At 40.5% G+C, this 19,924-nt stretch overlaps 2 protein-coding genes across 3 annotated transcripts in view; both read left to right on the top strand.

Moving 5' to 3' along the window:
- Positions 1 to 5,243: 5,243 nt before the first annotated feature.
- Positions 5,244 to 7,146, top strand: LOC146610679 (uncharacterized). The gene is made up of 4 exons (XM_085345040.1): positions 5,244 to 5,299; positions 5,601 to 6,018; positions 6,437 to 6,596; positions 7,046 to 7,146. Exons 2-4 carry the CDS (start codon positions 5,677 to 5,679, stop codon positions 7,144 to 7,146), a joined length of 603 nt encoding a protein of 200 aa, XP_085201166.1. The 5' UTR covers positions 5,244 to 5,299; positions 5,601 to 5,676.
- A 5,001-nt stretch (positions 7,147 to 12,147) lies between these two features.
- The window catches only part of LOC146610678 (vitamin D3 receptor A), an 89,541-nt gene continuing 81,764 nt past the window's right edge, over positions 12,148 to 19,924 (top strand). For both annotated transcript variants that reach the window (XM_085344364.1, XM_085344365.1), the window contains exons 1-2: positions 12,148 to 12,256; positions 13,213 to 13,353. The gene's annotated coding sequence lies outside the window, so the exon portion shown is untranslated. The remainder of the gene's footprint in view (positions 12,257 to 13,212; positions 13,354 to 19,924) is intronic.

Raw genomic sequence — 19,924 nt, 5'->3', positions numbered from 1 at the left:
GTATTTTGTAAACAGAACAAAAAACACTTTTTTAAAAACAGAGTCAAATAAACAGAATCAGTTCCTCTTTGTTAAAAAAAAGCCAACCATTTACATAACATGTAACCAGATGAGTAAGTAAAACTGGCGCATGTAGAAAACATGTCATCAAAAGGAAACTTAAAACTCTGAAAAGAAACAACAGGTCAAGTTTCACATTTTCTGCGGCTCGATTGGTTCTTGTTTATGTTCCGTAAAGTGGACTGCAGCGTCAGTGGGATTTTGGCGGTCAGAGCTTTTACTTGGTACCACTAATCTCAGGATACAAAACTTCCTTTATGTGGTTTGTAAGAATTTTAACAGTGTGTTCTGGGCACAATGGGCAAGGTGCTGAATAGGCACTATCTGCTGTGTATGAGAGAAATACTCCTCGAGTTTCATAATTATGTTGAAACGCAGTGCCAGACTTGAGTATGGCAGATGGATGGACAGATTGCACGGCGGCTCTGATTTCTGTAAGGTTCTCCCTGATTTCTGACAAAGCTACACTGATAACACATTTGCTGCATTTCTACACTGCACTCTTGCTGGACCGCGTTCATTACAGAGCAGAAGAACTTAGCTAAGAAGACTGTCCACAAGAAATATGGCTTGTTATAATACGGACATGAGTAATATGTTATACTGATATTTATAAACAGAGGAAATAAATAAGTCAGTCCTGCTTACTCTGGTGATTCATGGGCTTTAGTCTTACCCCAAGAATGACATTTGTGATTATGACTGAAATGTCTCAACATTAAGATGGATTACCATGAAATGTAGCACATTTCAAGTCGCTGTTGCCTTATTTTTAACTGTTTTCTGGTTGAATAAAACTGTAAAATGGATTTCCATTTACATGACTGTAATCTAGTTCCAATAACATTACAGTTCAGGTTTGTAAATTCTAATCAGAGCGGACTATGCTAACAAAGCCTGGTCTATGCAGGAGTGGCAAAAACAATTTGCTGACTTACTGACCCCATGTTCCACTTTTGCTCAGCTCTCAAAGCTCTCAGCTTGTGTCTGAATGGAAAGAATGCAGCAAATTTGTTGAGAATATTGGGTCCAGTTTATTGATGTTGGAGGCTTGTGATGACATTGTCGAAGAGCTGAAGGATGAGGCAGAGCCAAGGAGCATAAAAAAAATCTTAAAATGGGGACAGAGGAAAGGGCCTGATTGTTACTGAGACTGCTCCTTTCCCTGGACAGTGTGTTCCTGTGTGTGGCCGTGTAGGTGCCAAAACATCCCTGAGAATCTTGTGGCTCACTCAGGGGACACAGCAACCAATCTTCTGGCTGCACACTGTGAAGCTGATCAAAGAGTGTGTTTGCCAAGTACTGCAGCATTCCTTTAGGTTTGTGCAATTGCACTGGTCTTTGTGCCTTCTGACTGCAGCTGAAAAACCAGTGTGAGGACTGCATTCATCCAAGTAAAGGTCCAGTCATATATAAGAGCCAGTGGGCCAGGGCTGCCTGCAACTATTTGCTTTTCCAGCTGTTTTCTAGACTCACCCTGTGAGTGGGAGAGAGTGCTGTGTGTGTATGTGTGTGTGCGTTGGTTAGTAGGTGGGGGCATTAAAGTGAGATGGAGACATTCCGAGTTCTAGGAAGGAAACTATTGAGGAAGAGAGAGCTATGAGGAGTCCTCGTGTTTCTTCTGCTCCTATTGCTGTAGTGTGTGTGCACAGTGAAAACACCCCGAGAAAATCCGGGCATCTCATGTGATACTCGCTCACTTTCTCTCTCTCGCTCTCTCTTTTTTGTTCTCTTTCTCATGCACACACAAACCCAGAGGAAGACTAAGTCCCTTGTGCGCATGCCCCTGACATAAACACGCCCATATGCCTTGCATCGTATAGACTGATCCGCCTCTCAGACACAAAGCAACAAGGGATGGCCTAGATTCCAGCACATGCACACACAGGCAACGCTGTACAGAGGAAATATCCCGTACACGTGATTGTCACGTATATTGGTTTATGAATGTACATGCATATATATTTGCCCTGTTAAAGCTGGCTGCACCACTTGATTGAGATAAGAAAGTCAGGCGGGGGGTGGGGAAGAAGAAACATTACTGTTATCAGCCAAATGGGAGCAGCCATGCTGCTGTAAATTTGAATAATGCATTTATTGCAGTTACAAAGGCTATTTGGCGATAGGAACCACATATCCAGTTTTGAAGGATTCCATTATATTTTTCAGTAAACATTAGTTTTTTGACATCCATATTTGGTTAGTAAATGGAGATTGTCTAACCCAGTTAATATTTAAATGAAAAAGCGGGAAACAAATAGAAAAGCTTTGATCTCCCTCCCTTATGTGATATCCAACCATACAGATCATTTTAACCAAGGTGGCCTGTTCCTTATATGCAGAAAATGACAACTAAACTACAAGTAGGCAATGCAATTCAATTACTCTTAAAAATGGGAGAGTGACATGAATAGAAGTATGAGAATCTGCAGTCGTCAGCTCGAATGACCTTTACAGTGCCATTCACTGCTGACTATCCTCATGGCGCAGAGCTTAAAAGTAAAGCTTTTCAATGCAGTAATCAAGCCGACATTAGGCTTTGACAGAATAATGCCACATAACTGTATGACCGAATGACTCAGCGAGATAGTGTATTGACATGCTCAGTCGCACCTATAAGAAGGAGAAGAGCAATGTGTTAGTGTTTACTTGAATTGAAAGGTTAAACAGGAACGCGTGAATACCTTTGACCTCCGGCAGCTAGACTGACCTGCACAGCCTCAACCTGTGTGTCATCAAGCATTAATGGTGACAACATACTGATAAATGACACTTGTGGAAAATGTTTCAGTAAGTTGCAGCATGGGTCTATAGTGTACAGGATGCAGAAGTGGCTTAGGCTCGCATGCATATCACACTGTGACGCAAAGACATGTAAATGCATCGAGATACCACAGTGGCTACTTCTGTAGAGAAATATCTCAATGTTACAGTGCATCTAAGAACACGCAAAGCATGTAGGTGTATTAAGACAGGAGGTCTATCAGCAATTGCAGGGGCATAGAGCAGAGAAAGTTAGCATGGTCTGCTGCAAAAACAAAGCACAACAAGTTTCCTTATGCCAAATGCTAAAAAATTCCTACTTCTACAGAAAAGTTCAAGCCATCAATATGCTCACATGGTATCAGTGCTTTCAGTCCCACATGTACAGAAACTTATGGATTTATGTAACTGGCTTGTTGTCAGTGCCAGCTTTGCATAGGTTGGAAGGTTTGAAATCCAGCTCATGGGATTTTCATAAAGCAATGAGATCAAGCAATAAATAAACAAATAAATAAATAAGTAACATAAACCAAGTCATACAGAGTGATACCCTGAGCCATCCAGGGAAATGACAAGAGATAGCTAAAAGAAGAGAATCAGTTCTAATTACAGAGTGGGCGATGTGGTGATTGATGTGCTACAGTAACCGCCCAGGGGTGACACAGAATAGCACCACAGGGCCCTATCATTCCCACAGAATTCTTTCACCCAGTAAACAAATTAGCTTTGGCGTGTGTCCCAATATACGGTAAATTATGGACACATACCAATCCCAGTAAACACCAGTATGTGGGCCCCACATGGGCTATGGGGGTTCCAAGTGGGGATGGGCTTACAATGGGCATCCAATCTGGGACCCACCTGGGTTAGCCAAGTAGGACCCACTTGAGCCAGCCCAGATGGGCTATATTCTATGGGCACCATATGGGTAACATATGGGAAGTTGCATGAACAGGCAACTGAGTTTAACGATCTTAGTTAAGTATAATTATTAGTCATGTGTAAGTATAAACATGAATTAAGATGAAATAACTGATAATAAATTATGCCAGAGGCAGCATATGTATATTTAAGGCTGGTGTAAGCATCACAGCAGATGTCTTTATGCCAAAGTAACTGAGGATAAAACACAGAAAAAAGGAGATTTTCCTGGAGTGGCTTTTTAAATCAGATAGCCTTAGAAATATTCTGCAGTTGAACAAAAACTGAAGAAAACCATGAATCAATATATGAACATTACCTGATGCTGCTGAAGTAAAGCAGAGCAAAGTTACAGAAATTTTTTTTAGAGGTTTTAATAGTGAACAAGGTGAGTTTTTTGCAATTTGGCACAAAAAACAACTGACAACAGCGCTAAGCACAACTGTACACTGATGTATAATAAGCAAGGGAATAATGTGGAAAACATATTTCAGATGGGGAAACTTTTCTTGAAGTATACTACGAGAGAGCTGTGCAAGAAGTATGATGTTTTGTTTTTTTGTTTTGTTTTGTTTTTCAATCGTGGTGGAAACAAGACAGGAAGAGGGAATTAATGACAGTATTTATCAAATGTGAAGCGTAGTTTGGATCTTCTTTTGCTGCTGGTTCAGTTAATTTTTAATTTTGATTGGAGAGTGATGAAACCTGGAGCTTCAGAATCTGTGAGCTGTCTTTCAGAAAGCAATGGAGCAATCTCAGAGGACAAAGAGCTCAGAAAGTTGTTGAACATTTTAGTTTCGTTTCACAGTAAAATGAGTCAGAGCATCATCAGGACTTAATATTGTACTCTGATTCTTTTGAGAATAAAACACTTGAGGAAGAGCACTACGATTGCGATGAACATGCTAAAGATTATGTTATCATGAAATTTATGTTGACTAAAGGACTGATGAAACTTTGTGCTATGGCCAACAAAGAGCACCAGGTTGGGGTGTCACTTTGAACGAGCTGGGTGTGGGATATGGGGGTAATGCGCAAGCTTATTTATCTTTGGTTAAAAAGTCCCCGAAAATGCAGACAGTCTATGCAAATTCTAACTGATTTCAGCATTCATGGTTTCTGTCAGGCAATATCTTCCTTAAAGTTTTGCAAGAAAACCAAGGTCTCTCATTGAAATTAGCACGTAGAAAGCAACTGAATTGAGACAAGTTTTGCTTTACACAAGCCCAGTTCTACTGAATAATATACCAAGCCAAATGTATAGATACTTTATACTGTTATCTGTATCTACAAGAATTCTTCTAAGTCCTGATTTGTATATTGATAACTGACTGTGATTATGTAGAGGATGTTTTGAAGCAGTTTGTGAAAGATTTTGCTTTGATTTATGGTCTTGACTTTGTTGGTTATAATATACATTCTTTAATACACCTAGCTCAAGATGTACGGAAGTTTGGCCCTTTAGACAGCATTTCCTGCTTCCCATTAGAAACCTTCCTTGGTGGAATTTATTTGGATTCTGGAAGCAGATTGGGAAAGGGAAGCGGAAAAGGAGGTAATTGTGTTGAAAACACCTTAAAAGCAAAAATTTATTGAGATTATAAGAAGAAAAAAAACCTGACAGTTTCTTTAGCAGACACTTGCCTTGCTGCTCATCAGGTTCAGATATGATTTCAAAATAGCGCTTTATAACTTGTTGACTTTTAAAAAATTGTTTTAGACTTTTTTTTTGATGCCATTATATACATTAATGTTTTTAGTTTGTAGGACTAACCAGTACCCTAAATTATGTGTTTGGATTATTATTTATTTGTGTGTGTATGTTTGTTGTATTTTGTTTGTTTGTTTGTTTTAAGGCCAGTGATCCCGTCGAGCTCTGATGAGGATTGGGACAACACTGCGGAACAGCCAGAGACCTCACCACCATCAGCAATGGAGAATAGACATTCAAGTGAAACTCACTTCCTGAACATCACTCATCCATTTGTTCAGCCGCTACAACCCTCAACTCCTTCACCTGTGGTTTCACAACCAGTTCCAAGACAACTTCTACAAGCCACCAATACGAGCATGTTTGTACGTGTTCTAACCCTCCTGGAAGACATTAAGGACACTCAGAGGGTCCACAGTCGAATGCTACAGTCTCTCCTTACACAACGTGATGGACCAGTTGCTGCAGTATTACCCGAGGGTGCTGTATTTCCCATCCGGACAGTAGCAGATGTGGCAGCACTGGAGCAAAAACTGGCAGACCCTGTCTTCCTAAAAGAAGTGGTAAATAATAATGATGTAATAACAATATTCAATGATTAATGCCTCAATCAGTCTGTGTTTCATGCTAGCAGTTATGATCAAGGAAAGTTGCTGTTTGTTCGAACATGGTCAGTGCAATGAAGGAGTGGGAGGAGAGCTGAACAAAAGTTGCTATTTTTGTTAATAAAATAACTTCTCCAAACATTACCTAGTTATAAGTTGTGCCATGCCAAACCCAAAACTTAAGAAATTACTTTTGGTGAATCATTTAGCTCTTTGCATTCACATCAGACAGTGTTTGACTTTGACACCTAACTCTTTCTCAGTCAATTAGCATCAATATTATAGAGCCTAATTACTGTGTAGCTGTGCTTGCTTTCTTTTAGGTGTGACTGATGGTACTACTGTCAGTAAAATTATTGTCCTTGCGTGTCCTAAGGTTTCTGTTGTGGCAGAGATCAGAGGGAGCACTGTTGATGAAGCCACAAGAAGAATGATGGCCTTCATTATGGACAATGCTCTTTCCAGGCAATATAACTTCGTTGGGTGCCATGGAAAGCGGGAATTTCGAGGGCTTAAAGTTTTTGAAGTGCTATATGGTAAGTTCATTAGTTGTAAGATATTTTGTTGATGTTTGAATAACGGATGCTCACTACAGCTGCAGTCATTCAGAATCAACTTTTCTCTCCACCATTGTGAGCGGCTAGCTTCGCAATAACAGAAGTTTGACTTGATTGACGCGGGAATGTTCCCAGTTAGCCTAGCAGTCAGCAAGGAGGCTTCAGCGGTGCATTATGGGATCTGTAGTTTGTATATTATTAGCGCCTCATATCGCCGGGCCATGCATAACAATAATAGTACATCTATATAAAATGATCTTGCGGGCCGGATATAAATGTATGCCGGGCCGGATGTGGCCCGCAGGCCTTGACTTTGACACGTGGTTTAGATAGACTGTACAAATTGTGGAGATGAAACCATCAGCTCATGTTGTTCTGGAGGTTGGTGGCTGCTGGCAGGAATGACCACGTTTCTTTCTGGCTTGTAGCATACTTGAAGAAGTCTCTCACTAAACAGTTTTTTGGTTGCTCACAGAATGTGAATAAGCTCCAGGAACTCCAGAGCCAGCCTCTATTTTTTCCAGTGTAATTAGTAACACACTGATTTATCTGATGGCCCTATTTTTGATTTACATGAAAATTATTGGCGCCCGCCTGGCACACACCTCAAGAAGTGGAATCTGTTTTCTCCTTGGTAGATGTAGCCCTTGTTACATTTTACTATTTTGTTTTGTGTTCATTATGAGGTGCTGTACCATGCAAAAAACTGGTTAACCACTTGCCTGTTCTAAGCTCTGTGCCAATCACTGAGACAGCCCACAACACCAGTTATCATTGTAACTATGTAGACATCTTTTAAACATTTGTCTTAAATGTTTTAAGGTAAAATATTTCACATTAATTTAATTTTTGAGTGCCTACTTGGTAAATCATTTTGTAAATAGCTTTTCTGTTTCCATGAATACTCATGGTCTTCAAAGAGTTCAATGTAGGAGGTCAAACAACTTGAACAGCACAACCTCCAAAACAACTTCAGTACTATCGCAAATCTGATTTTGTTTGTGAAAATGCACTAATTTCTTTTTTTTTTTTATTTCTTTCAGGACCAATGGATTGGTGAATGAGTGAGAAGCTGTGGTTTGCTGCATTTGTTTTTCCTTTAAACTGTATAACATTTATTTGTTATTGTTTTGTGTATACTGTGGACATTTTTGTCAACATGTTCTCCACACAAAAAATGTATTATATAAAAAAGCATACTGTTTTAAAATTTCATAGTAATCAGTATTAATAAAAAAGATAAACTGGCTTTGTTGTACAGGTGATTTAAATTATAGCTTACTTACATTATCCAAAATTCCATCTGGGCAAACACACTTGGGGCCACCATGGAAACTGAGGACAAAAATAGCTGGGTCTCAGGTTGGTAACCCAAGTGGGCCCCAAGTATCAGACCTGCTTCTATCCATCTGGGCCCCATACTCATTTATTGTCTGGGGCTGATTTGGGACCCATCATTAACCCATCTGGGCAAACACATTTGGGGCCATCATGGAAACTGAGGACAAAAGTAGCTGGGTGCCAGGTGGGTAACCCAAGTGGGCCCCAACCATCAGACCCGCTTCTACCCATCTGGGCCCCATACTCATTTGTTGGCTGGGCCTGATTTGGGGCCCATCCGGGTCCCATCAATAATCCATCTGGGCAAACACATTTGGGGCCACCATGGAAACTGAGGACAAAATTAGCTGGGTCCTAGGTGGGTACCCCAAGTGGGCCCCAAATATCAGGGCCCTGTTTCAGGAAGCCGGTTTAGTGGAAAAACTGAGTAAGTATACCCTGAGTTAACGGAAACTCTGGGTTTTCGGTTTCACAAAGCGAGTTCAGCTGCAGCCTGAGTGAGTCACTATGACGACACACTCCGTGAAGCTAACCTGCCCCCTAGCAGGTTTACTACAACTAACCCTGACTGTCTCCGCCCCTTTGTCGGAAACCTGACAGTAGGAAGTGTCGGACATGGCGTGCCACTTCCTTGAAGAGCCAGTAGATCGTGAAGCCCAAATTCTCCGCAGAGCTCTCCGCCGGGAGAGAGTGATCAGAGCGCGTTTGGACATTTTATCATTTCCTGATGATTGTCTGTGCGAACGTTACCGTTTCTCAGCACAATCTATAATTTATTTGGATAACATCCTCAGGCCATATATTACGCATGTGACACATCGCGGACATGCTCTCAGTTCATTGCATATTATTTGTATTGCACTTCGGTTTTTTGCAAACGGGAGCTTTCTGTATAATATTGGTGACGCTGAGCACGTTTCCAAGGCTACCGTCTGTCGGGCAGTCAGGAATGTTACAGTTGCACTGAAACGTCTCCTGTACTCGTCTCTGGTGTTCCCCGGTCATAGACCCACAAGATTTATCAAAGAGGGATGCCACAAAATTGCAGGTATCAGGATGACCAAAACTTAATGTATGATGTGGTGATACTTGGACTACTACTTAAATTGCACATTTATTTTCAGGGTTCCCAGGCGTGATTGGCTGTACAGATGGCACTCACATTCCAATCATTGCTCCTTCAGTAAATGAAGGAGACTATGTGAACAGGAAGTCTTTCCACAGCATTAATGTACAGGTACATAGTTCCCTGTAGCATGTCAAACTAACAAATTATTTCATTATAGTAATGGATGCTAATTTGTGTTCTCTGCACTGTGAAGATCATATGTGATGCTGCCAACATTATCACAAATGTGGAAGCCAAGTGGCCAGGCTCTGTCCATGACTCACAAATATTCCGTGAATGTACACTGAGCACAAAATTTGGACATGGTGAGTTGAGAATACTTTAAAATATATAAAGACCAATTGCTACAGGGACATTTGAACTGAAGTGTACCCTTCTGTCTTAGGAGAGTTCACTGGCTACTTGCTTGGTGATAGGGGGTATCCATGTTTACCCTATTTGCTTACCCCTTACCCTGACCCTGAACCGGGCCCACAGCAGCGATATAATCTGGCTAATTGCAGGACAAGAGCCAGAATTGAAATGACTATCGGAATGCTTAAGGCCCGGTTCCAGTGCCTGCAAAGACTCAGGGTCACCCCAGAAAGGGCATGTGACATTATTGTGGCATGTGTGATTCTTCACAACATTGCCACAATTAGAGGAGAACACTGTCCTTCTGAACCAAACATCAGCAGTGATCCAAACCATGAACATCCTGACCCTCCCACGGACATACAAGATGGAAGCGCAGTCAGAGACACCATATGTCACAATCATTTCTTTTGACCCATCACCTCAACATGTTGAAAGACGAATAAACAGATTTTTTGTTCAACTGGCTTTATTGGTCGCCTGTATTTCCTGTACACAAAGTATTAAAAGATGTAAACCTCATAAAGTGTCTCTGTTGCTTCCTCCTCTGTAACAGCTGTCAATGTTTCTTCATTATTTTCCTGTAGTAAAGAAATAAACAACATTGCTGTTCTACTGTAAACTCATATAATCTGTGGAGTATTACTCACAACTGCATGTTGGTCTGGCTCAACAGGAGGCTGCACCAGATGCAGTACACCACCACCATCAACTGATAGAATATGAGGTTTATACAGGTCACTTATAACTTACAAGGGACCAAATGGCAATTAACAAACATACCAATCACCTTACACTTCATTGTCATTATGCTCTCAAAGACAACCAAGACTGAGGGAAGGCAAAATCAGTAGGAAAATAACTTCACTACAAAATAATTCATTATGGTAAAGAGTTTATCAAATGAATGAGTAGCACTGCAAAGGTGACTGTGAAGAAAGGATGTATGCACATCATGTATTATTTTGAATTTACCCCTTATGTAGGCACTTGTGTCTTGCGGGGTTATTGACTCAGAGGATGTCCCCGCAGAGATGCCTTCGGCCACAGGGCGCCCACTGTTTTGGCTGAGGGCCAACTGCTCAGCCTCTGTGAGTGGTGGTGGTGGAGGACCCCCACCTGTTTTTCGGGCCTCCGCTTTTTTTCTTTTGGCTATAACGGGTCACATTTGAGCATACAGAGTAAGCAAATATGTACTTGTAATGTGCTCAGATAATTTCAATAAGTGCTTACAGAAAGAAAATTAATGTAGCCTCTAACTGCAATTGATTTACATCGGACAAACAGACCAAGCACTATGGCTCATAATACAATTACACCTTACCTGTTTGGACTATATTTTTATATTTCATTTTTACTTGCTGCCAGGCACGTTTGGGGCCTGTTGGGTTGCACCTGCGCTCACATCACATCACAAAATAAAATGTATAAAATAACAAATAAAATAACATATGATAAAATAACGTGTTAAATGGGTGGAAATCCCTCGATCAATGTTTATATTAACACTCACGCATTGACTCTGTCGGCTATGTTTTGCCATGCATGCTCCCTTTCTTTTGCAGCTGTGGCTGTGTTACTTTTTTCCGCGGAATTTGCATGTTATCGGCATATGCTGCCATCAGAATTTCGGCCTCAAGCGCTGTGAAATACATTGACCGCGCCTTCTTTCCCTCCGTCTCCATGGTGACTCGCTTAATCTGTGCTCCGCTTATCAGGGCTTTATGTATCCTCGTCCGCGCGCTTCACTTGGGGTTAAAGCAACTCCGCGTTGACTGAACTAATTGTTATCAGCCTTTCTGAAACCGAATATTCCGAGTTGGACAGTTCGGGGTTACTCAACCGTGAGTGTCGTTTTTCACTCTGAGTTTTCCAAACCGGCTTCCTGAAACAGGGCCCTGATCTGCTTCTACCCATCTGGGCCCCACATATTTTTTTCAACTGGGCCTGATTTGGGGCTTATCTGGGACCCAGCATAAACCCATCTAGGAAAACACATTTGGGGCCACCATGGAAACTGAGGACAAAATTAGCTGGACCCCAGTTGGGTTTCCCAAGTGGGCCCCAAATATTAGCCCTGCTGCTCCCTATTTGGGCCCCACATATGTGTGTTGACTGGGAATAGGCGAGTCGGTCAAAATGTTTTCTAGGCTAAGCCGTTATCCCGTCATCATGGGTATACTATCAGCTACCACCAGTTTCCAGTACAGAGGGAGCACAAAGGTTAGAAGAAGCTGGAACTTTCATATATTATGTATAGGTGAACCATATATGATTCATGATGAGAAATGCGGACACATTTAAGCTTCAAATGCAACGGTATTAAAACAGATCCCTCCACCCACCCACACATATACACACCCGTGAATTGGTCAAAACACGTGTAGTACGGTATATTTAGTATACATCTTTATAGATTCATACAGCTAAACGCCCTGAACTTTAAAAGCTGCCCTTACTTTTTTCGACTTTACCCCTTATTTCAGTTTATATTCTTAAGGTTTATTTCTGCAATTGTTTACTATCTATCGGACCGTCAGCTACGTCACGACACACCCCTATATGGTACGGAGACAGCTGGAAACTCAGCACGAGACTGAAAAGCTTCTCGACCAATGGGAAAAGACACTATTCCAGAGTGGAGAGTTGTGATTGGACATCTGGGAGGGGGATTATATATATGTACAGACATGCCCGACTGCTAAACCATGTGGGGCGGGACTACGGAGAAGTGCTGTCCATCTATGTTGATACAGATCTGAAAAAAACTGGACTAACGGAGCGTCTGCCTACGTTGCTTTTCGCGTGGACTAATGTAAGTTATTTTAGACTTTCCCGTACCTTTGGGCGTGCCTCGCGCTGTCTGACGTGTTATAACACTTTTGTAGCATTATACTTAGGCCATTTACCCCCTCTCGTTTCGTTTAGCTTAAAACTGCTTTTCAAGCCGAGTGGTACACGCGCTTTTCAGGCCAGCAAAGTGGTGCTGCCGTTAACGTTAGCTGTTGTCATTGCTCTCTAGCGGTCTGCATTATTTTGACATGCAGCTGACACAAACAATGCGTCCAGTGAGGCTAGGTGTAATGCCATTGTAGAGAGGCCATTTTCACAGCCGTCCCGCTACTGTAACACAACAATTCAGTAATAAGCGTGGCGTGTGAAAATTAAAGGACACTTTGGCGGTGTGTGACCGCTGGTACCGCTGTTTTTCTTCTTTTTCTTTTACTACCCCGAGTCCGGTCCTCGATCAGGCTCAGCCCGCTTGTGTGTGAGGGAAAAGGAAAGGGGCAAAAAAAGAGTCTTTTTTAATTATGTGTCAGTTGAATATGTACCGACACATTTACACGCCATGTAACCTCCGGTGGTATCGCAAATGCTCAGTTTGCTAGATTTTCTGGCTACACGTAAGCACTTGGTTGTCCTATTCGGGCAAACAAAACAGCGTTTAATGGCAAAGCGGCGTGGACGTGTTGCAAAGTTTAGTTTGAATGAAGTGTTGCATCATGTGTAACTACTGCTCCTCACACACGAGCCCGTGAAATGACTGTGGAAAAAAGTCCAAAGCCCCTTCCTCTGGACGTGTTTACCTCGAGCACGTCAGGTCGTTAAAATCGCCAGATTTATAGAATGACGTTTGGCGCTACAGTGTTTCCATGCACGAAATAACGGCACGTCAGCGGTAATGTTACCCAACTCCCACCTCTCCGACTGACCGTTAGACAGTCCTGCTTAATTCACTTGTCTTTTTTTTCTTTCTTTCTCTGTTTACAGTTTTTGTTTTATACAGAGGGCAAAGTTTTTCAACGCGGGGGGAAATTGTTCACCTTTAGCTCCACTAGTTAGTGACCTGGCTGCAACATCTGGGCACCTCTCTGCTACTGTACAAAAGTGAAGGTTGATATGCAACATCAGGTAAGACGGAACTCACTGGCTTGGTTTTGTGGTGCATCACAGCTTCGCTTAGCGTGCGTGGCGATTCTTATCAGTTAAACACGAGCAAACAAAATGAAATCTGTATATTTAAAAAAAAAAAGCTTTTCGCTTTGTTTGCTCGCTGTGCCGTGTTCGGGATATTTGTGAAGCTCTGCCGCTTCTCCACTCGCCTCATCCCGGTGTCGTTTTGTGTGTTGTGTTATTGTTACTCCACATTCTACATGTGTATGTTCGCCTCCCCTGCAGCCCAGCAGCAGGGCCAATGCGCAAATCCCTATCCTTTATTACACTGCATTAAAATGAACATGTGTTAGCCTGGCGTGCAAAACAGCAGGCGGATTATTGATGTGGCTTTAGACACATCAATAATTTACGGGGTTGCATACTTTCCTTCTCAGAGGTTGTCCGCCTCTGGTGCTGAGGAGACTGCAGGGAAAAGACAAAGGGACAGATTAGCATGGAGCCAAGGGGAGCAGAGTAGACATGCATAGACTTCAGTAAGGTGACATGTTGTCTGAGTCTGCTGTCCCATTCTATTTTATGTCTTAAATATGCATTAGCAGATACGAGCCACTAAAAGGTCAAAGCTACACCATCTAGTGATTAATTTCAGTGTTTGTTTTTCACAAAGTAAACTTTAACTATCCTGAAACCTGTGCGTCTTTCATTCTCAGTCCTTAGTGCCCATCATATCATTTGTGTTTCTTATGTGTTTCAATTTAATAACACACTGTTAGGCTTGCTTTAAATAAGAAGAGGTAAATGTTTTACTCACTGGAAGAGCAGGACATATTTCTTGGGATGTTTCCACCTGCGCAGAGAGTGGTTTCCTTGACTTAATTATTATTTGTTTATATAGCTGTTTTGCTTTATTTTTAGTGCTAAAGTCTCTGTACGTCTTTTTATGCCAAGGCAACCAGGGCATCAGAAAGTTAATGCTAAAATGAAGAAAATGAGCTGGTAATTTGTCATATTATGGTTTTGTTGCATTATTTGTACATCTGTTTTTTGGGTTTTTTTTTGCCTAGCTCTTCTGATCTTACCTGCTTGTTGGTCTCCTTTGTCCCGAGGAAAAACACAATGCTAGCCTGTGCAATGACATGATTTCTTGGCTGCTTACGCTCATATTGCCAGGAACGATTCATCTATCTATTTTCTTAACACCTTATCAAATTTAAGGTTGCAGGGTGCAACCTATACCATATACCTCTATCGACTCACATAGGGTGAGATGGTACACTTATCACAGGGTTTAGCAAAGATTCATCATGCACTTGATCAGTGTTCACTTTATTACACTTCTATGAGTATGGGAGAAGCTAGAAGTTGAGATGAATTTGAATAGAAGCAGAAACCGTAATTTCTGCCACTTTGCAGTGTTATTTATTTCATTTAAAGGATCCTACCTCCCATCTATTACCTTAGCGGGATACACAGAACCTTTCTTCTGTAATGAGGTGCTTAGTGGGGCACATTGTGCTTGAGAGGTTTGTACTTGCAGAGTTACAGGCAACTTGTAAAATGATAACAGATGCATAGAGTCTTCAAGGTGGAGAGTGCTGTTTTGAAATTCCCAGGAATATGAAATGCACATGTACATACATGTGCACATGCACACGTACTTGTTAGTGCGTGTTACATTTTTTTGTCTAACTTTATGCCGGTCAAGTCATCTGTGATTTGTGTACTAAAGTCTCGTGGCAATGCGGGCACAACCACTTTTCTTACATGTTGAAAGTGATCTTGGGTAAAAACATTGAAGATAAGATAAGCAGAGTCATTGCTCTGATGGGGATAGAAAATCAATCACTTTAAAAATGTAAAATTTTAGAGGGAAGGCTCATTATAAAATCTAAATAAAACCAAATCCCCTGGTTGAAATCAGTCCTATAAAAATCAGTTTTTAAGATCAGGGTATGTATTAGATGGTAACCCCATACCCTGGTTGTCAGCATTTTTCAATAACACTTGTTGATTGTTTAAGGGTTTTTTTTTTTGTGTTTTTTTTTTATTTGGCACGCTGCACACAAAAACTTTTGGGTCTGATTTGGAGAATTGGCTATTTGCTGGTGTGAGTTCAACTGAATACTTCTGTTCATCTCCTTATTGATTAAAACACCTGCAGAAGCAATAGTGTTATTTTTCTAAAGCTGCTTGATCCAAATAGTGATAAAGCTTGTTGAATAAAATGACTATGTCCTTAATTGTACTAATTAATCTTACATTTAACCTGGACACTCTAGCTTTTAAAATAAGTGATTAGGGTTGGACAATAGGCTCTGCACAAACTGCAGTCATGTGGCATCTGGGTTGCAAGTAGGGCTTGGTGATAAAATAATAAATGATAACACAAAGAGACAGTGATTTCGCAAATGCAGCAGACTACTATACTGAAAAGACATGGTGCCAGTAAGCACATGTAGAATTTAAGTGGCTGATTAAAGTAATTGACACTCTTTGCCAACTCCCTGGCCCAAGTCATTTCTTTCAGAGGGCATTTTCACAGCTGAGGCATAGAGAGACAGTTGAATAGCTGTGTCTTCTTCTAGTTTGCTGCCAGATTGGATTTGTGGTTAAGTTGTACATCCATAAATGAGCCTCACTGTCTATGTCACTGAGACAGTGATGCACTTCCTGTACATTTTTTTTAAAGTATCCATTAAATTTGCTGATTGCTTGCTTACCCTGGACCATAAGGGAAATAATACAGAGTAGTCTCTTGAGATTTATTTTGCATTCATATCATGTTCTTGTTATTTGTTTGGAATTGACCAAAGGAGTTAGTTTCCCGTTTTGTTTGTATGCTTCTGCAACATTTGAAGCCTTTGACTGGTCGGAATTAAGAGTTTAGTTTATTATATATACACCTACAGTTGTAAATGTCTTGCAGTATATTTATCATGTTCAAATTCTGACAAAAATAAATTAAATTAACCTCATATCTAAGGAGTAAAAAGGAATCTTTAAGCTTGACAGAAATAGTGATTTGATTTATATGATGATATATATCAATATCAACTGGTGTGAAAAACATTACTGTGATTCAAGTATTTTGTAAGTGGAAAAGCATAAAACTATAGCAAACTATCACCACTGGTTTGACAGTTGCCGATCCCTGGTGCTGATGGATATCGACATCATCCATCGGCACAATCCTAGTAGAGATACAGAGACGAGGTTCTTCTTTTTAATCTTCTTGCTTCTCAGAGCGTTACAGCTTGAGTCAGTCATGGTCGCAAAAAAATAGTTTTCCTTGTTTACGCACTTGCATGTGCAGCAAAATTCATGCTGAAGAGCTTGCTACCATACAGGAGAGCAACAGTGCAACATCATCAGAAAAAAGGGGACAATGCAGAGCAGATCGAAATATCATGTCCTTCATTTTAGCCAATAGCAGTACCGATTAGCTCAACCACCATCATCAGATCAGGATGGGGTGTTGTCTTTGGGCTTAGAGAGATAAGCACTTGCTGGCCTTTACCACACATGAATGAATCAGGCTATTATTAGGTAGTATTTATAATACCGTCAAAGGTATGTGGACACAACTTTAAAGTATACTGACAGTAGCAGTGTTCTCATTCTTGTGTTTTAATTTGTCCATATATTGTTGTTAATGCTTTCAGTGTTTTCTCTCTGACCTTTTTCTGTTCAGTTAAAAAACTCAATACAATATCTTTTCTCTTTTTTCTTCTGCTGCTCTGGTGATCACACCAACCACTATCTCCTCAGTTTTTTGTTGTTTGTTTTTTAAAAAACAAACACATCACTCCCTGTGTGGCGAAGGTTTTCCCCCAAGGGAAAGGACTAAAAGACACCAGGTGTTTTGTAGTTTCAAAATTTTAAGCCTGCCAGCTGTTGGATTTCTGCTATGAATGATAAATCGGAAATTCAGTTGAGGAAAACAGATATTTTTCTGCTTCGTGGTGTTCACATGTAATAGATTTTCCTTTATTCCCATAGCCACATCTCCTCTCCACCTCCCTTTTTAATGCGAACATGCTCAACAGGGGCTAATAGATTCCTTATGAGAGGTAATTGTGTAGCTACAACATAAATGCAGGGGAGGTTCTGGTGTTATGGTTAGTCTGATTAGGTCTTGTTTGAAGCCCTAAGGGATTTGGCGAGATAAACGTCAATAGCAGCTGACCTCACAGCCTAAGGTCACAGGCTACCATGCAAGTAGCGCTCACAGAGCTGCAACTTCTCTGGGTCCCACACTGAATGTTGGTAAACAGTGGCGTAGATCACAGGGTTTGTGCACTATGTTGTGGTCAAGTGCAACTTTGCATAACACTAATGGGGTTAGAGGTTCAATTTCCACAAGGCAAAAATGCTTGCACCACTGGAAATAAAAAGCTTTTTGGATAATAGATCTCCAGTCAAGAGACAAACAGTTCCTCTGTGCTCTTGCTGGAAATTCTTTTCTCAGGGATTTTAAAATGTTTTGTCAGGAGCCATTTTAATTTGATGTAGTTTTCAAGATTGCAGGGATGGTTGAATATTGGGTGAGGGTTTTTCGTCAGAGGTCACAGTAACCGAATATTGTTATCCATTTAACAGAAAAATTTGACTGCACGCTGCCATAGCGACAGATTAAAATTCTGGTGGTGGAGCTACTGTTAAATGAAATACTACTACTACTAATGATAATAATAATAACAGGACAGAATGAGTTGAAGTTAGAGCTTGCTAGGGCTAAATTAAAATCCCAATTACATTTTGGCTTGAATTGACTGAATGATTGTTCACTGACAACATTTGCAAATTTGTACTATAAATGTGTTGCTACTTTGTGTTATCTATCTGTCAAGGTGGGGTTTTTATAATAATAATAATGCATACTTTATTGATCCCCGTGGGGAAATTCCTCTCTGCATTTAACCCATTCACTCAGTGAAGCAGTGGGCAGCCACCAATCTAGCTCCTGGGGAGCAGTGTGTAGGGACGGTACCTTGCTCAGGGGTACCTCAGAGTAGCCGTTCAGTGGATTCGAACACCTCGACCTTCCGATCATGGGGTGACCACGCTACCTACTGAGCTATCCCTGCCCATAAGATATTTTGCAATATGATTGTGCTTCAAGTATTGAAACAGACTGGTGGTGTTGACTTTGTTTTCTGAAGCTGTTTCGTTTTTGACTTTGTTTTTTGTTTGGTGTCATCTTTGTCAAAATGTGTCCATCACGGCAGGCATAAGATTTTTAAAAATTTTTTTTGTACGAGCTGCTCCGGTTGCAAAGTCGACTCAATGATGCTTCCATGTTTGGCCAAGCATTAATAGAAAAAAAAAAAACAACCAGTCAGTTTTTTAAAAAGATATGGGGCAGAGTAGGATCTGAATGTCAGTTTTGATTAATTTTTGCTTTTTTTTTATAAAAAAATAATAATGAAAACTGATAACAAGCTCTGGTACTTGCACCATCTGAGAGTCCATATTCAATTGGTGACATCTGTTTGCTTCCTTGGAAGAAATGTTAACCATGCTATCACGCTTCCTTATGAGGTGTGAAGTGTGGTAGTAGTGAGTTCATGAATGCATGCACTTTTTATATTTTTGCTATTGTCATTTAAAATAAATTGTAATGCTATTAAATCTGTGCTATTTTTTTTATCACATTGTGCATCAAAATGATAGACAATGGCAAATCTAACACAATCTCTGTGTAATATATGATTGTGTTAGTGTTTGTGCACTCTGGCTTTAAACAAAACATTTATTACCGATTCTTGGTCTTGGACATTTTCCTTCAACCAGATCAATTTCAATTAAATTGAAAGTGGCCGTACCTTTGATGAATAGTTGGAAAATTTGCTGCGGTGATGAAATTACGTCTTCAGGTAAAGATCTAAGATCAGTCAATTTAACGTACAGCATCATCCACTTACCTGTTAGACTGATTTAAAATAAAACACGGGCTTGCATTTGTTTTAGCATGGCCTGCACAGTTTAATGTGCCCAGAGGACAACAGGAAACTAAAATCACTATTCTGTCTTTGCAGAGGTAGATTGGTGTTCAGGTGATTAAAAAGGTGCCAAGGTCTAAAATAATAAGTAGCAAACACCCGATACAAGAAGCATATACTTATTGCAACATATAATTCTTTATACCTGTAAATATAAAAAGAGACAAATGTTTTATAAGCAACAGGTGAGTAAGGAGTGATGGAACTGAATTACTTGAGTGTGTTATGTCAGACATTGTACTGCTGTAGGATATTACAGAATTAATCCAAACGTTTCTGTTTTCCTGCCCACCCCCGAGCATGGAACAGACTTTTAGAGGTTCTGCATCACATTTTGTGCTTTGAATGTTGATGAGAGTGATATATGTACAGATGGTATTGAAGCTGGCAGAAAAGCAGTCCATCAGTAATAGATTCAGTCTATGCAATGAAAACCTTGTCCACAGGCTGGCAAAAATAAGCCAGTCACAGTTTATTTCTACAGCTCATGCTGGAGGACAAGATACACACTCTTTAAAAGAAAGAATCAAATTGTGACTGTTTATCCTGAATTGCACAAATCATTAAGTGTCTTTGATTCATTT

Source organism: Diplotaxodon limnothrissa, linkage group LG20 (genome assembly GCF_057381915.1).
Source record: "Diplotaxodon limnothrissa isolate DT_005_m linkage group LG20, D_limnothrissa_male_GT1.1, whole genome shotgun sequence".
In the NCBI taxonomy this organism is placed as follows: Eukaryota; Metazoa; Chordata; class Actinopteri; order Cichliformes; family Cichlidae; genus Diplotaxodon; species Diplotaxodon limnothrissa.
This window is presented reverse-complemented; position numbering and strand designations above follow the sequence as displayed.